Source organism: Musa acuminata, chromosome BXJ3-8 (genome assembly GCF_036884655.1).
Source record: "Musa acuminata AAA Group cultivar baxijiao chromosome BXJ3-8, Cavendish_Baxijiao_AAA, whole genome shotgun sequence".
Classification (NCBI taxonomy): domain Eukaryota; kingdom Viridiplantae; phylum Streptophyta; class Magnoliopsida; order Zingiberales; family Musaceae; genus Musa; species Musa acuminata.
The window spans coordinates 17,634,258-17,649,265 of NC_088356.1; the positions used below are offsets into that span (position 1 = coordinate 17,634,258).

At 35.9% G+C, this 15,008-nt stretch overlaps 1 protein-coding gene across 3 annotated transcripts in view; it reads left to right on the forward strand.

The window, feature by feature from the left end:
* The window catches only part of LOC135645622 (dihydrolipoyllysine-residue acetyltransferase component 1 of pyruvate dehydrogenase complex, mitochondrial-like), a 34,321-nt gene extending 22,056 nt beyond the window's left edge, over nt 1-12,265 (forward strand). For all 3 annotated transcript variants that reach the window (XM_065164194.1, XM_065164195.1, XM_065164196.1), the window contains 10 exons: nt 2,061-2,121; nt 2,193-2,237; nt 2,329-2,412; nt 6,217-6,293; nt 6,368-6,430; nt 8,546-8,616; nt 8,729-8,789; nt 11,452-11,512; nt 11,590-11,670; nt 11,748-12,265. In XM_065164194.1, coding sequence (XP_065020266.1) covers nt 2,061-2,121; nt 2,193-2,237; nt 2,329-2,412; nt 6,217-6,293; nt 6,368-6,430; nt 8,546-8,616; nt 8,729-8,789; nt 11,452-11,512; nt 11,590-11,670; nt 11,748-11,806 — 663 coding nt within the window. In that variant the 3' untranslated portion in view covers nt 11,807-12,265. The remainder of the gene's footprint in view (nt 1-2,060; nt 2,122-2,192; nt 2,238-2,328; nt 2,413-6,216; nt 6,294-6,367; nt 6,431-8,545; nt 8,617-8,728; nt 8,790-11,451; nt 11,513-11,589; nt 11,671-11,747) is intronic.
* Nucleotides 12,266-15,008: the final 2,743 nt, after the last annotated feature.

Consider the following 15,008-nt stretch of genomic DNA (forward strand, 5'->3'; position numbering starts at 1 on the left):
TCATTTGTGTTGCTTTGGGTCGCTCCCCCACTTGATCTCGCAATGCATCCACCAATGCATTCTCTCGAGCGAGATCATACAACAACTCCTCCCCGCTTGCTCAGTCCATTGAGCTTCGTGGAGTTGTTGTTTGTTGAGGTACTCCTCCTCAACTTGTGAGGTCCGTCCCACATATTCCTCCCTCTAGAGAGCCGGGACTTATCCCTCTTGGATAACTGTCCCATTGGAGCAACATCTCTCTTCGTTTCGGAGACCACCATCCCCTTGGACTACTCCGATCTGCTGAACAAACTGTGCATTGTTCTGCCTCCTGCAAACGCACTTGCTAGATTGCGGACTCCACGTTAATACAGCCCCTGCTGCACCACTCAAGGCCTAGCAACATGCTGAACTCGTTGCACACTTCAGCCTCCTACGAACGTATCCTTCATATGCCGAAGAGAAAGTTTCAATGCTCCATGGCGCCGAGTTTCGGTCGCCTTGGGATGGCCGTGAACATTCCATCGTCCGCATACAAGCCCATGCATGAGTACCGAATTCTTTGAGTTAGCAATTCCCCTCACCTCTGTGAGCTTTGCATAACTCTTTCGATCGCTGAGCAACTCATTCTACCTTGCATGGTCTCATCCTTTACCAAGCGCCTCGCTTGCCTTGAGCACCATCAAGTATAGTTGTCAACGTTGAGCCGTAGCTCAAACTCAACCATCCCAACCTTTGTGCGCTCCGCATTCTTCCAAGCTTGCCTGTTCTCGTGGTGCCTCTTGCGCGAAGGGTTGGCCATTCCTCTGAATGCCAATGTCAGATGCCCGCTCCTCCGACCGACTCCTTTTCCCTACATCTCCATGCCCGTTTTCCCCCAAACGGTCGCGCGTGTGCTGACTGCCCTCAACGCAGCCCCGCTAGGTCCCCCACGTTTGCATGCTAAGTGTTTCTATGAGTGCTTGTCCCGCTCTGATACCATCTGTCACAGACTTAGTTGGTTTTGCTTAAGTCGTGCGGCACCCTTGCGTGTCCGTCCGCAAAGGTCAGCCTCCCCGAAGCCTCCCATTGTCCCTTAGGACCAACAAAAGAGAGAACGGGTTAGAGAGAACGCCTCAATCAGGATCTACAAGCAAACATCTCCGAAAAAAACACTTCATAGACAATGCAAATTACAAACAGACTTTACAAGCTCTGAATAGTTGCACAACAAAGGGTAAAATGGTCCATTACAGACCAAAAATCTCTCACACGTGTCCACATGACACAACCTTTATTTACAAGCCTAAAGAGGCCACCAACCTAACTAAAATGGGACTATTAAGCCTTCGGCCGCCCCTCTACATGCTGTACAAGGCATGAACATGCCAAAAGACACGGACATACATAAGCATTACATCAAATATCTTGTTTAGAAGTTTGTCCGTGACAGGTCGGCGAAAAGGCACAAGGCTTTTAAGCCACATAAAAAAGACAAAAGTTCTAACTTTCAAATCCATTTGAATGGATTGGCTTGGTTCAGTTTGCCCTTATTATGTGGCTTTTGGCCATATAAATGATGTAGACCATCGTGTTTTGCTACCAAGCCTTCTTTCTTTTGGTTCTCAGAATATGTTTCAAGTGTTACACCTGAGATATGTTGACACTTACCTCGGCACTTACATTATGTTTGGTGTCTGTCTACTAGTGGCTAGAGCAGTTTGTATTGAGCCACGTTTTGTGAGCATGCCCGCATTGGTATTATGTGCTATATCCTCTGTAGCAATATGTTGTTCTGTATTCTGTTGCATGTATATATGTAAGGTAGGCATGAGTTGAACTGGCACAAAGTGTATACTGTGCCCCATTTTCAGCATTTCCATGGTATATAATGAGTCATATGAATGGTGCCATATTTGGAACTACACTTGAACTGTACTACATGTAAAAATTTGAATGATACTACACTTGGAAATTACGAGCTTTGGTTCATTGTAATTAACATAAAACCTACAATTATTGGAATTTGTACTGTTATTTTACCATGTTATCTTTTTTTCATGTACACCTTTGATGATCTTGGCGGATATGGTTTTATTTAGGTTATTGCAAAACGATTGCTGGAATCAAAACAACACATTCCACATTTATATCTGTCCTCAGGTGGATCTTCATTCTTCAATTAGCATTTCTCATACCTTTTAATTGTAATTATATGTTTAACATGTTTTCAGATGTCATATTGGACCCTTTACTTGCTTTCAGAAAGGAACTTAAAGGTTGGCAACCATATCCATTCTCATTAAGTGTATTCGAGATATACTGCTTTTTTGGTTGATAAATATAAGTTCTTTTTGTCTCAACATGCAGAGCAATATAATGTCAAAGTCTCAGTAAATGACATTGTCATAAAAGCTGTTGCACTTGCATTGAGAAATGTACCTGAAGTAAATGGTAAGAGTTTGAACCATCTGTGCTTGTATAAGATCCTCAAGTTTGAAATCTGAACTTGGTCATCTGATAGGAGAATACCATTGCATATAACTTGTTATTTTCCTTATACATAAATGTGAAAATATTCTTTAACGGATCTAAATTTTAAAAAGCTATCCTCAGTCGAGCCATCCAACTTAATGTGAATTGAAAAGTCAGCTATCACTGCTTTTGATTTGAAGTGTTCTAAACAATGGACTTGAAATCCCTTCCCTCTTTATTTATCCATTTTTCATGTGAGCCTGGCATGCTTGATGAATAGATCGATGGAACAGTTGCACTGTTCAATTTGCTGAAGGTAAGAAGATCTCATCAGTTAGGAGATGTGACTGTTAGCTTGACCAACTACTTTGTATCATTAAAAAACATAAGTTTTACACCACTTCATGTATTATACCACTATTTTTTTTAATGCAAGTGTCATCCATAAGTATTCTATTGGTTTAGATGACCTTCTTTTGAATCATTTAAGGTAAATAGAAATTTCTACTTGGTAATTATATTGGTTTTTGTCACATACTCTTTGAAATGATATTTCCTAAATAGTTGATTTAGGAATTTGCACCGTGTCACCACATGAAGTACATAATAGTGCATCTATGGCTTTAGATGAGCAGGTGATTAGAGCATGACTAATCGTAACAACATTATTATATTTAGTAAACACCTTTTGATGTTATAAAACTTTAACTTCTTAATTTGGTCTTTTACTAAGTTTATTGTAGTCCCATTATCATGTAACTTCTATAAGATAGGTATTATAATAGCTAAAAAAACAAATATGAAAGATGGGAATAACATGAGATCTAATTACTAGGGTTTTTAATTTCAAAGGTACATATCGGTACGATAGCATATCGGTACGAGGATTGCCCGGTACCAGGCGGAATGCTCAATAACGCCTTGTATCAGACGATACCGGGGTATATCGGGTGGTAACGGTTGAAATTTTGACCATTATCGCCCGACACAACTCGTAAATGATCGTTGGATCCCTTTCTCATGGGTTTTTAAACTCATCTTCTCCCTTATTTCACTCTATTTCACTCTCATACTCTCTTAAATTACCTCGAACTCATTTTTTCTTACATTTTTACTCTCCTAGACTCTACAAAGCAGCGATTTGTGAATTGAATCGAGGCTAATTTGAGAAATCTAAAAGGAAGAACTTTTTATCAAGAGGTATTTATTTTACACATGGATCGAGGAATAATATTTTACATGTCACCCAAGATTCAGATCATGGACATCGACAAGGTACTGGTTAAGTTTATGCGCGGAAGGGGAAGGGGAAGACAGTGGATGAATTTGAGCAAATGTGATGGAGCCTACATGATGTGGACACAGAACGAAGCTCATCGTATTCATAGCCGTCGTATTATGGAGAATCATATGGCCAATAGCAGTACGGTAATAGTTGGTCATACCTCTTAGAGCAATAGTATGATATAGAGCAACATATTAGTAGTGAAAGTAGAAGCTCTGACATTCACCAGTATATGTCTCAGGAGCTGCCGCGGACAAATGTGATTCATGGCGATCAACTTACGATCATCACCATATTGATGCACCAATGGTATACGGTGTATCGATGCACTATGTCATAGGATCAATTTCATGATTGGGTCCAATAAACATATCATATTGATATGCATATGTATAGGATCGAGGACCCTGATCCACCACCCTTGGAGGCCCGTTGTTCGTTTTGGTGGTAGAATCAACAATCAGGTATATCTACATATGTGATTATTTAATTCATTTGAATTTTAAAGTTTATATTGTAACAAAATAATCTAACAATTCAAATGATTTTTCTATAGATATTTTAATTTTTATAGAGGGACAGTCCGTAATGGATCGAAATACGAACCTTGCACAAGGCTATTCCTCAAAGTTCGAAAAAGATATGTGATACTATTTTTACTTAATTTACATTGATTTTGCTAAACTTGTGCCGATACACCACATACAAGACTTGTATTGTTCCAGTCAGGGATTGACACAAGTCTGGTGTCCAAAGTGTCAAACCGTATAAAAGATTCCACAACACGAGCTTGCATATCATGTGCCGATACAGCACATATGGGACTTGTATTGTTCCAGTCGGGGATCGACACGAGTCTAGTATCCAAAGTGCCAAACCATGATAGAACATAACACTATGGTGGTATTCATCATAGTGTAAATACATTTGGACTTACTAATCTAGTGCCACTACTTTTCTAGTACAAAATTTGGTATTTATCAAATTTTACAAAATATGAATACCTAAAATGACTTCTAGTGTCAGCAGAATTCTCGTCGAAAAATTTCAGCAGTTTACGATGAAAATTTGCAACAACATAAAATCGTTTTTAGAGATGAATTCCTCAATAGATCAATCTTAGATGGAAGCCAAGATGATCTATGAAGTGTATAAGAAATTTCATTCAAAAAAGATTGCAAATAGATGTGTTAAGGCAACAATATGTGGCTGAAATTTTCTGCAGCATAGATTTTGAAGTGTAGCAGATTGGATGCATTTTAAGTGTGTTTTAAGGAATTTAGTTTTGCCCGGACTGGTTCGTATAGACCAGTATATATGGATCCGGGTGTGAATTGTTACATGGACTGCCCTATTTCGTAAGGCGTGGCCTTGTTCGATGAAAAAATCGGCATCTTAAGTTTAAAAGTCACAATTTTTTAGAGTTGCAAATTGTGAGCCTCTCTGTCTCCTCATCATGCGATCACCATCACTGATCACTGTCCATTGCTGCCCGTCCACCTGCTGCCCACCTCATTTTTGTTATTTCTCTCCTCAGTGTTTGGTTTAACATGTGCGCCTCAGTGTTTTTACTAAATTTATCACCCTTTGCATGTGCAAAAGAATAGGGTATCAGTGTCACAAGGGTACTGTAAAAAAATGTTGACAGGATTCTTACACTATTATATGAGTTTGATTTAAAGTGTAACAGTAGGTATCATCATATTAAGTTTGTCACATTAATATGATGTATTTTGAAATATCTTTTGAATGATCCTTTTGCTCTGTTTTGAGATGCCACATGAGTTTCCATCACCTAGCTGTATCATATCCTTTTCTTCATCAGTAGCATGTCTTATGCATGCCATCAAGCATATCCCTGGTTAACAAATCATCTTTATAAGTTATAATGAATGATAAATAAGATTTTCTTCAAAATCTACTTCTTGTTGAAAGATGATATTTCTCAAATTTTAAAGGTCAAAAACTGCAGGAAAGTGGTCACCTTTATATGATCTTTTGAGAAAGCAGTCGGTCTTTTGGTTTGGAAACTGAGCACACCCTTCACAAAGCAGCACCAACTTGTAACTATATGTTGGTCTTTTCTTTTCAAAGAAGTTGCAAATAAAATTGCATCTCCTTTCTAGTTGTTTTAAGATAATTTTTTCTACTCAGATATAAACAGTTTGATGGTTCATTTATCTTATTATATATTCCCATGGTTTAGCTATTTGTTGCATTTTGTTGACTCTCTTTATCTGCTTATAATAATTTGTAAATTGTGTTGCATGAAATACTATGTGAAATGTATGAAAACTCATATTTGTTTGTACTTTGTGAGGCCCCTATTGAAACATTATAACTATTAATATTGTTTTATTTCTCAACTTCTGACTTTCTTTTGGGAGTTCTTTCTGTGGCTTTGCTCAAGCAGTTATTTATGCTAAATATTCACATGTTATGCTAGTTGTATCATCTTCAATCTGATTGAAAGATTATTGATTATGCATCGTGAGCAGTTTGCTGGAATGATGAGAAAGGAGAACCTGCTTTATGTGACTCAATTGATATATCAGTAGCAGTTGCAACTGAGAAGGTGCTTCTTTATCTTCTTTAAAATGGTTATAGATATACTGTTAAATTTACACCATCAACATTGTTGAGTTACAGGGCTTGATGACTCCGATCATAAGGAATGCAGATCAGAAATCACTCTCAGCAATATCCTTGGAGGTAAAGCAACTTTCTGTTGATATAAAATCAAGCAGCTAGTTGTAAGAATTGCACGATATGCTGTTCTGATCATGCTAATTGGAACAAAATAGCCTTACCTAACTATTGTTTTTGGAGTTTTCTTAAAATCCCGACCTAGTTCATTAAATTGAATCACAACTGATATTCTCTGTTTCCATGTTGCAATCTGTCTTTTTATTTAATTGAGGTTTATGTTATATTTATGTTTCTGATCCAGATTATCCAATTGAATCAACATATCCTGACCTAGTCATTTTCAGAATTTGTTGAAATATACCCAAACCACTGGAACTGAAATGTGGATTAGTAATATTATCTGATACTGCTAATATTATCCTGTTATTTTTTCCTTTAATTAAGAAAAAGAGTCTGAGTATATGTTTTTGATGATTTTTGTTTTAGCATTATCAAATTTTGGTTCAAATCAATTAAAATAATCTAAATTGTCGTCAAACCAAGGTTCACTATATCATAGCATACCACTCACTGCAGGTGGTATGTATCAGTTTGATAGACGATCGATATGGGCAATATATATCGGTATTGTTGGTACGTCCCATCGTACCATATCGATATGTCAGCACGGCTTGGTACACTTCGTATTGATGGCCAGTTGGTAAATCGGTACAGACCGATAAGATAAACCATTCTTGAAACAGCTAAAAATTGTCAAAAGTTGTCAAAATCATCGAACTTAAAAAAATCTTTGAGAATTGGATCTCTTCCATAGAGGCCTTATATTGAACCTGTAGTCAGTAATCCCTTTGTGATCATTTACTTGTGATGAATTACTCAAAGAACCTACTGACTTTCCTTTCAAAGTGTTTGCGCTGTAATGTTTGTAACATTCAAAGGCTAGAAAAAAGAGGCTTGGATCTTTGGATCCCAATCCCTGAAGTCAATATTTAACTTGCATTTTTTAAAAGAGTTCAACAAAACAATATTCTGTTTGAATTTTATTTCATGGGCGAGTAGAGTGAATAGCTGATTGTTAGTGGTAAACTTGTTGGTTTGGTTATTCTCAGAGGGGCTAAAAGAATTGTTTCAGTGGATTTAAATATGTTATATAATAACAATAACCTTTTTTTCAGTATGCCTGCTTCTCAAGAAATAAAGAAAACAAAATATTGTTTATGAACTGCTATTGGATGCTTACTTCCAACTAGGATTTTCCTTTTCCACAGTTTTTCCATATGGTATCAACTTAAGGTGGCATCTGCTTCATTGAAATTAGAATTGGAATGTAATTTCAAATATACCAGAATAAGTTTTGAAACAAGCAAGTACATTTTTTAATATTTTACTCTTATATATTATGGTATATAGTTTGTTATATTATATTATTTGTATATTAGTTATCCTATTCAATTTCTGTTTTATTTAGATATTTATTTTCATTTATTGTCTTTGGGAATGGAATTTGGAATCCAATTTCCCCATTAAATCCTAGGAATGGGTCATTCATTTTGATCTGCTTTCCAATGACCTAATCATGTGAAAAAATGCCATCTCAGATCATATGGACCTCAATGGTGGTACAGTTATGTACCCATGTTAGTTAAATGCTCATTGAAAATTACTTATGGATTGTGGTTCTTGAGGAGTAATTTCTCATGTTAGCTTTTATTTAAGTTTATGATCTTTTTTTTTTTGACTTTTTTGTGCTTTTATGGTTTTACCGTTTTAAATTATTTGGTATGTCCAGTGGTATCTTACAATCATAACTAATTGAAGGACCTCAATGGTTTATGGTTTAGTGCTTTTCTTGACAATATGATTGGAAAGTTAATTTATATTTACTAAATTGTATAGCGGAAGCTACAATGAGCTTGTTGATTTTTGTATCAAGATATTAGTCACAACTTATTAATCCTTTTGCCAATCTTAGCTTGTGCATCATAAACTGATGATGAAAGTAATGGAACCAGTCTACAAGTCCAGATTTGATTTTATTAAATAAAGATTTTCATCATTTATCTTTTGTGCTTTCATGTCATTTGCTGTAAAATTCCAAGTTCTCTCAAACATTTGGTATTTTATCTTCAACAAGCAAAAAAAACATGAGCTCTCAATTACTTGTTCTAATGATCTTAGGTCAAAGAATTGGCTGAGAAGGCACGAGGTGGAAAGCTTAAACCTGACCAGTACCAAGGTGGGACTTTTAGGTGAGTGTCCAAAATATCATGGTCATACTAGTTGTTTTTATTTTACTTCTACTTTTTCCTGATATTTTTAGGTTCTTAGACTTTCATTTTTAATTGTTTATTTCTTTTGCAGCATCTCAAATCTTGGAATGTTTCCTGTGGACCATTTCTGTGCAATTATAAACCCTCCACAGGTCTCTCTGCATGCCCCTCCCTCTTGACTGTTTGCAATGTTTTTGTGATGTCTATATGTATGCCTATGCTGCATTTCCTCTTTATTACTTGATAAACTCCGAATATCAGCACCTTAGAAGCAATAAAATTGCAAGTGTCTTTTCTTAAACATATTTTCCCCAATTCCATTCATTAAATAAAGGATCTTAAGATATTTATTTTAATAGATGCAGATTAACTGAGAAATTGACATGCTTGCTTCTGTATGTGTTTCTGATATTTACCATTATATCATACAATTCTAAGTTGACAAACTTGAAGAGGTTGGCTTAAAGATGATAAAGAACAATCTGCTTTTTTCCAGGTTAGTAACCAGAAAATGATATTGAGAATTCCTAATGTATTTAAGCTTATTGTAATCAAGAATAATCCAGTGGCTTAAAAATAGGATACCCTTTTAGAGATAAGCATGGGTTTTGCAGTATGGTAACAGTTAACCTGTATAAACTTAACTGGTGTAACATGCTCCAATATAATTTTGCAACCTCCCTAATTTGCCATTCAAAAACTATATCATTTATAGTAAAATCTCTCAACTATCAAATTGAAAGAAACATGATAATAGATGTGTCATAATCCAAGTGCCTTATTAAATAACTCGTATACAATGGGCTTAGACAAATGACCTTGTTTAAAACTGTCAATAGTGTTAAAGTACTAAGTCTATGTACACAATTTTATCATCTCATAATTCTTCCAATCTACTGCATCCACTCGTTTTTTTGTTATTCTCATCAGAGCTTCCAGTGGACCTTTAATTACTATAAGCCATGGATCGCTGGTTCGGGTACCAGACCTGTTTCTGTCCTCTTCTGCTTTCATGATTCAATTTTCTCTAACAACATTTAATGTGGCCTGGGAAAGATGTGGCGGGTTTACAATTTAGTCTTGAAATTCTTCTTCTATATACCTTTTTGATTGGTAATATACTTATTCCATGTAGAAGGGGAGCCTTGGTGTATATAAGGGTATTACTTTGCAATTCTAGACCCATATTGCAGGAGCTTTGCGAACATGGAATGTGTTTTTTTAACATACTTCTTCCATTTCAGGATTGAACAAATAAGCACTATCGAGATGACTGTAGAATTGTTAGAAATCTAAGATAGTACTGAAGATGGTTCTTACAGTTTGTTTTAGCTTTTGGTGAGCTGTTGTTGGAATAGGAAATAGATGATGGTTGCTGTAGCTTCTGCTGAAATACTAGGATTTTAAAGGAGGGAGTTAAAAATTTCTCATAATGTAATAGGAGTCAGAACAAAGTGATATCAACAAGCCAGCAAAAGAGAGTGTAATTTTGGCTGTGATCTAGCAAACCCTATTTTTATTGAAAGAAACAAATCTATCTATTAATTCATCAAAAAGGAAGCTTGGTACATCTGATCTCCTGAGCATCTGATCTAATTCAGAGATGGTGGAGAGTCCTTCTCTTTTGGCTCTTTGAAGTCCATGCAGAAGGCCAGCAGCAAAGATGGCCCCTGTGGCTCCTTTGATAATGTAACCTGAGCCTGCAAAACTTGAAGAAGGGTGAAAAGAGCCATCACATTCAATTATATAATGAAAATGATGGGAGATGTTGTTAGTAGAAAGAATGTTCCTCATGGGAGCCCCTTCAGAAGGGTTGATGTTGTAGAAGTTTTCATTGGTTAAATTAAGCATTCTGCACCACAGGGAGTAAGGCTTATTTTGGTGGTTGTGGAAGTGGCATTCACTATAATTCAATCAGACCATCCAAAGTGAATTGGCAATAAGGCATCAAACCAGATTAGTTTCTTGTTTCCCCTGGTCATGTCACTCTTATTTCACTGTGAACAATCCTCAATTTCAGGTCTACTTACGTTCTTTTATATAAGGATAGAAACATGATTAAGATTATCCATTTGAGGAATATAGAAAACCAGTGCTTTATTTCTTTCCCGATTTCTTTCAACTAATTTTTCTTATAGATTCTATATCCTTCATAACTTTGTAAATCATAAAACAGTGCTGCCATATTGGCAGTCTGTGTAAGTGCACATTTAGCCTTCCATACATAATTCCTATTTCACCTGAACACTACTTTTTACTCAAAGATAAGACTCTCAACTCAGGGACATTAGATATAACCTAATGACAAACAATATAATAATAGCAAAATTTCTACAAAAAAATTAAAATGGACTTACTGTATATATTATACATAGAACTCTTGATTCTTGTGTTCGGTTAAAGAGTCAACATGACCTAACCATCACTAAGCTGAATCTGGAGTAAGTAAGCTCTTTCTTGAATTGGTTGTAATTCTGTACTAATTGATCTAACATGTTGTAGAATTGATACTTTCAGTATATAATCTCATCTTTGTAGATTTGGGAAACAATTGACCTTACTCGATATTATCATCATAAGCTCCAATACGACAATATTTCATATGACTTAATGTGCTATTAAGCTGGTTCTTTTTTTGACTGAACCCTTTTGTCTGTTTTGATGTTATGTCACCAAGAAAATAGAAGTTTTGTGTTAAGTTAAATGTTCTCAACAAATTTCTTGTATCATGCCCAAGTATTTTTATAAATTGCTACCAGGACTTTTTTTTTTTAAGATGGCGAAGTTTCACAAAATTGTATCAAATTCTTTCAGGCTTGTATTCTTGCTGTTGGTCAAGGTAACAAAGTTGTTGAACCTGTCATCGGGATTGATGGTATGTCCTCCATTTCAATTAAGTATTTGCTTTGATAAACTTGCAATTTTTTAATTGAGCTTTGTACTCTTTTTCAGGAGTTGAGAAACCTGCTGTCATAACAAAGATGAGCTTGAAGCTGTCTGCTGATCACCGTATCTTTGATGGCCAGTTGGGAAGTAAGTTTCCACATTATTCTTCTTCTTTGATAAAAGGGAATTGGATCCAATTTTCTCTGTTTTATTTCTGCTTGCAGGTAAGTTCCTTTCTGCTCTGGCATCGAACTTTAGTGACATTAGACGATTACTCTTGTGAAGCACAGAAAAAGTTCTAAATATTTCATGGAAGTATCAGATTCAAAGTCATCGGATGATGGGTCTTCAAAGTTCGGAGTGTTCCAACTCGAGCAAAATTAATTTCTGCACATGAATAAAATTATCAAATGGTGTCTGTTCTCTTCAAGAGGCATCACATGTCTTGGGCTTCACTGAGACACCCAGAGACACATTCTTTAACCCAATTTACAAACTCAGTTCGTTGGACTTTTTGCAAGTGATCTGCGTGATCAATTACTCTTCTTGCTGATTGTGAGGCTTGCTGCCAAGTTCAACACGTCTCTGTTGAAGCAACTGAGGCTTTAGTTAATGATCTGCGTCATGAATCTACTCCAAGTGTGTCTTTGTGTTGACAATCAGAGATTTACTTTTTCTTTATAAGGTGTATGAGGATTCTAATACCATCAACATGGCATGAATCGCAATGGTGGAGACTCTATACTTGGGTGTAGCAACAACAGACATTGATGGTATTTGCATATGCTATTCTTCACATTTTATTTAAATGTGGGGGAAAACATTGCAGAGCCATCCTATTTATCTGTGGCATAAAAGGGAAGCTGCTGGTAGTGATGCAGCAACTACTTTATTGTTGAAGGTCAGCCCACGGAGCTGACCCTCTTTGGCTCGATTTATGTTCTGATTCGTGGTTGCATTTTCATTCCCTTCAATCACGTTGCAGTTGCGGAGTCGGCTGCCCCATCATCTCTTTTTTATCTTCTCCTTAAGTAGCATTGCTGTGTGTTAGGATTCCAACTCCATGTCAAATCATTACTGTCTTCTTTTGGAGAGAAGAGAGGATGATGCGCTTTCAGAGTCCATGTCGAATCGTACAAGTTTCAGGCCCCATCGATCTCTCTTCTTAGTGATGAATGAATCAATTCAGTGTCGCATTCAAAACGAACGTATAGTATAATCATACATGATATATAACAGATATTCATAGGTAACTAAAATGCTTGAATAGTGAAAAAGCCAGGAGGCCGATTATTAATGAATCTATTTGTGACTATAGTTCACGGGGTGCTTAAACGAATTCCCCACAAAAAGAGTATTCTTGTCACTCCATTATGCTCCCCATTGACTTGTTTGATGTACTCTTTCAGACTAACAAGTTCTTTCTCTTTTGGTAAAGGTAAGTGAAATAAAATTTGATCACATGAAACAACCTTACAGTTTCTGAACCCTTAACTTTTGGCTAAAAGAATGTACTCTCTCTCTATCACCACAACCGTATTACCAATATTTAGCTTGGAAACTTTTTTGTTTTTAAAAAAGTTATTCAACTTAATTATATGTCAGAATAAAGTGATTTTGCTTAAACCATGTGACACATTGTAATACCCATATGTCTCCTCGTAACATCATGCAATCTCGTAGGGACCTACCTATAAGAGAAAAAAATTAGTTAACATTGATGCATGAGCAAACTACCATCGTCCCTTTGTCGTAGCATAAATTCGGGATTGACATCTAGGCATACTTATAGACACTACAAAATATAAAGGCTATTAACGATTGTGTAGCAAATGGTCTAAGACAACAAGTTGTGCACAATCATGTTGCATAAATGCCCAGACAAACAATACTGTTGCAAAACAAAGTGATGGCCCAAACTGAGACACTACCTCACACTCCTGTTTAACCCAATGTGACCCATGAGGTTCTAGGACGCTGAGATGATTATCATTTTACAATATTTCTTTGCTCTAGAAAATTATAACAAATGGCAAGATGGAGGCTTTGTTTTTGGACATATTTACATTTACATGATGATTACATGTAAACTTTGATTACAATTCAAAAATGACAATCGAACCTAAATAAAAATGAGGTTATCAAGCTTACTACAAGTCTATTACATGTTGCATATGACGTGGACAAATTGAAAAGCACAAACATCATATCAAACACCTTTGAATAGCATGTGACACTATCTCTCATGTATTCTTTAAACATCTTCGTTAAAGCATTTGCAAACACTACACTCCTAGTTTACTACATCTTTAATCATTCTTTAGTTGCAACATGCCTTGTTGACTCCCAACGACTTTCTTAATATCATTATTGAGTAGTCAAACTTTGATTTGCTAATGTTGTTTTAACTCATTAGTGACTCACTCTAATGTGGCATCAATCGAGTTGTGATAATCTCCGATGGTATCTACGTATCCTTTTAGTAAAAAAAAGGATCTTATTTGTCGTATATTAATCCCTCAAATATCCTACCTTGAGTGAACTAGATGGATGCTTGGACTTTTAATGAGCACCGCCTCGTAAAATTTGAAGTCTTATCCTCGTAAAATTTACCCATTAAGTTTACTTTTATCTAGTTATCACCTCTAAGTAGGCTCACTTCACATTTGCTTTTCAATGTCACTTTATTGAAAGATGGAGTGGATAAGCTACTTTCGATTAAATTAATCACCATTAGTGAGGATTTGATAGTTATTATCATATTCTAAGAACTCCTTGAAGGGACTTTAAAAGTGTACAAAGCTATTCTATAAGATAATTGAGAGAAATGGGCAATCAATTCTACCCATTCTTTGAAAAGTTGAGAAGATCAAAGTTACTTGTCTTTGCTGCCTCCGAGTGTTGCACTCTATGCATCAAGACAATGACTAATCTTCGTTTGCTCTTTTCTCATGTTTTTAGAGCATTAAAAATATTGGAATCTTAGTTGAAACTTAATTCAAAAGTTTCTACTCCTCTTTACTATCACATTTATAATGCAAGAAGTGTTGCACCAAAAAAGCAAAACTTTGCCTTGATTGAAGCAAACTATTGGTAGATTTGTCTATCCTTTTGGGGTTGTACCACCTTCTTCATCGTTGTTGTCATCTATTCTTTAATAATAAATCCTTTGAAATATATCTTATAAAGCTTTACCTCTCTCAATAGCTCTTTTGTCTTATCCCAATATTCAGAGTCTATTACTACATTCTTCACTACCTTAGCCCCCTTTCATGACCTTTGTGCTCTTCACACTAGAAAGCAAGGGATCGTTGATTGTTCGAAAGTCTCATCTTTACGGTATCGTATAAATCCCTTATCCCACAACTCTACTACTTGTCACCTTTCATCTATATCTCTTTTCTTATCTTTATGATTGTAGATCTATCATTACGGTGGCATCGTGACACTCCCTCTAAGTTCACCTTCATTTTAACTATTGCTTA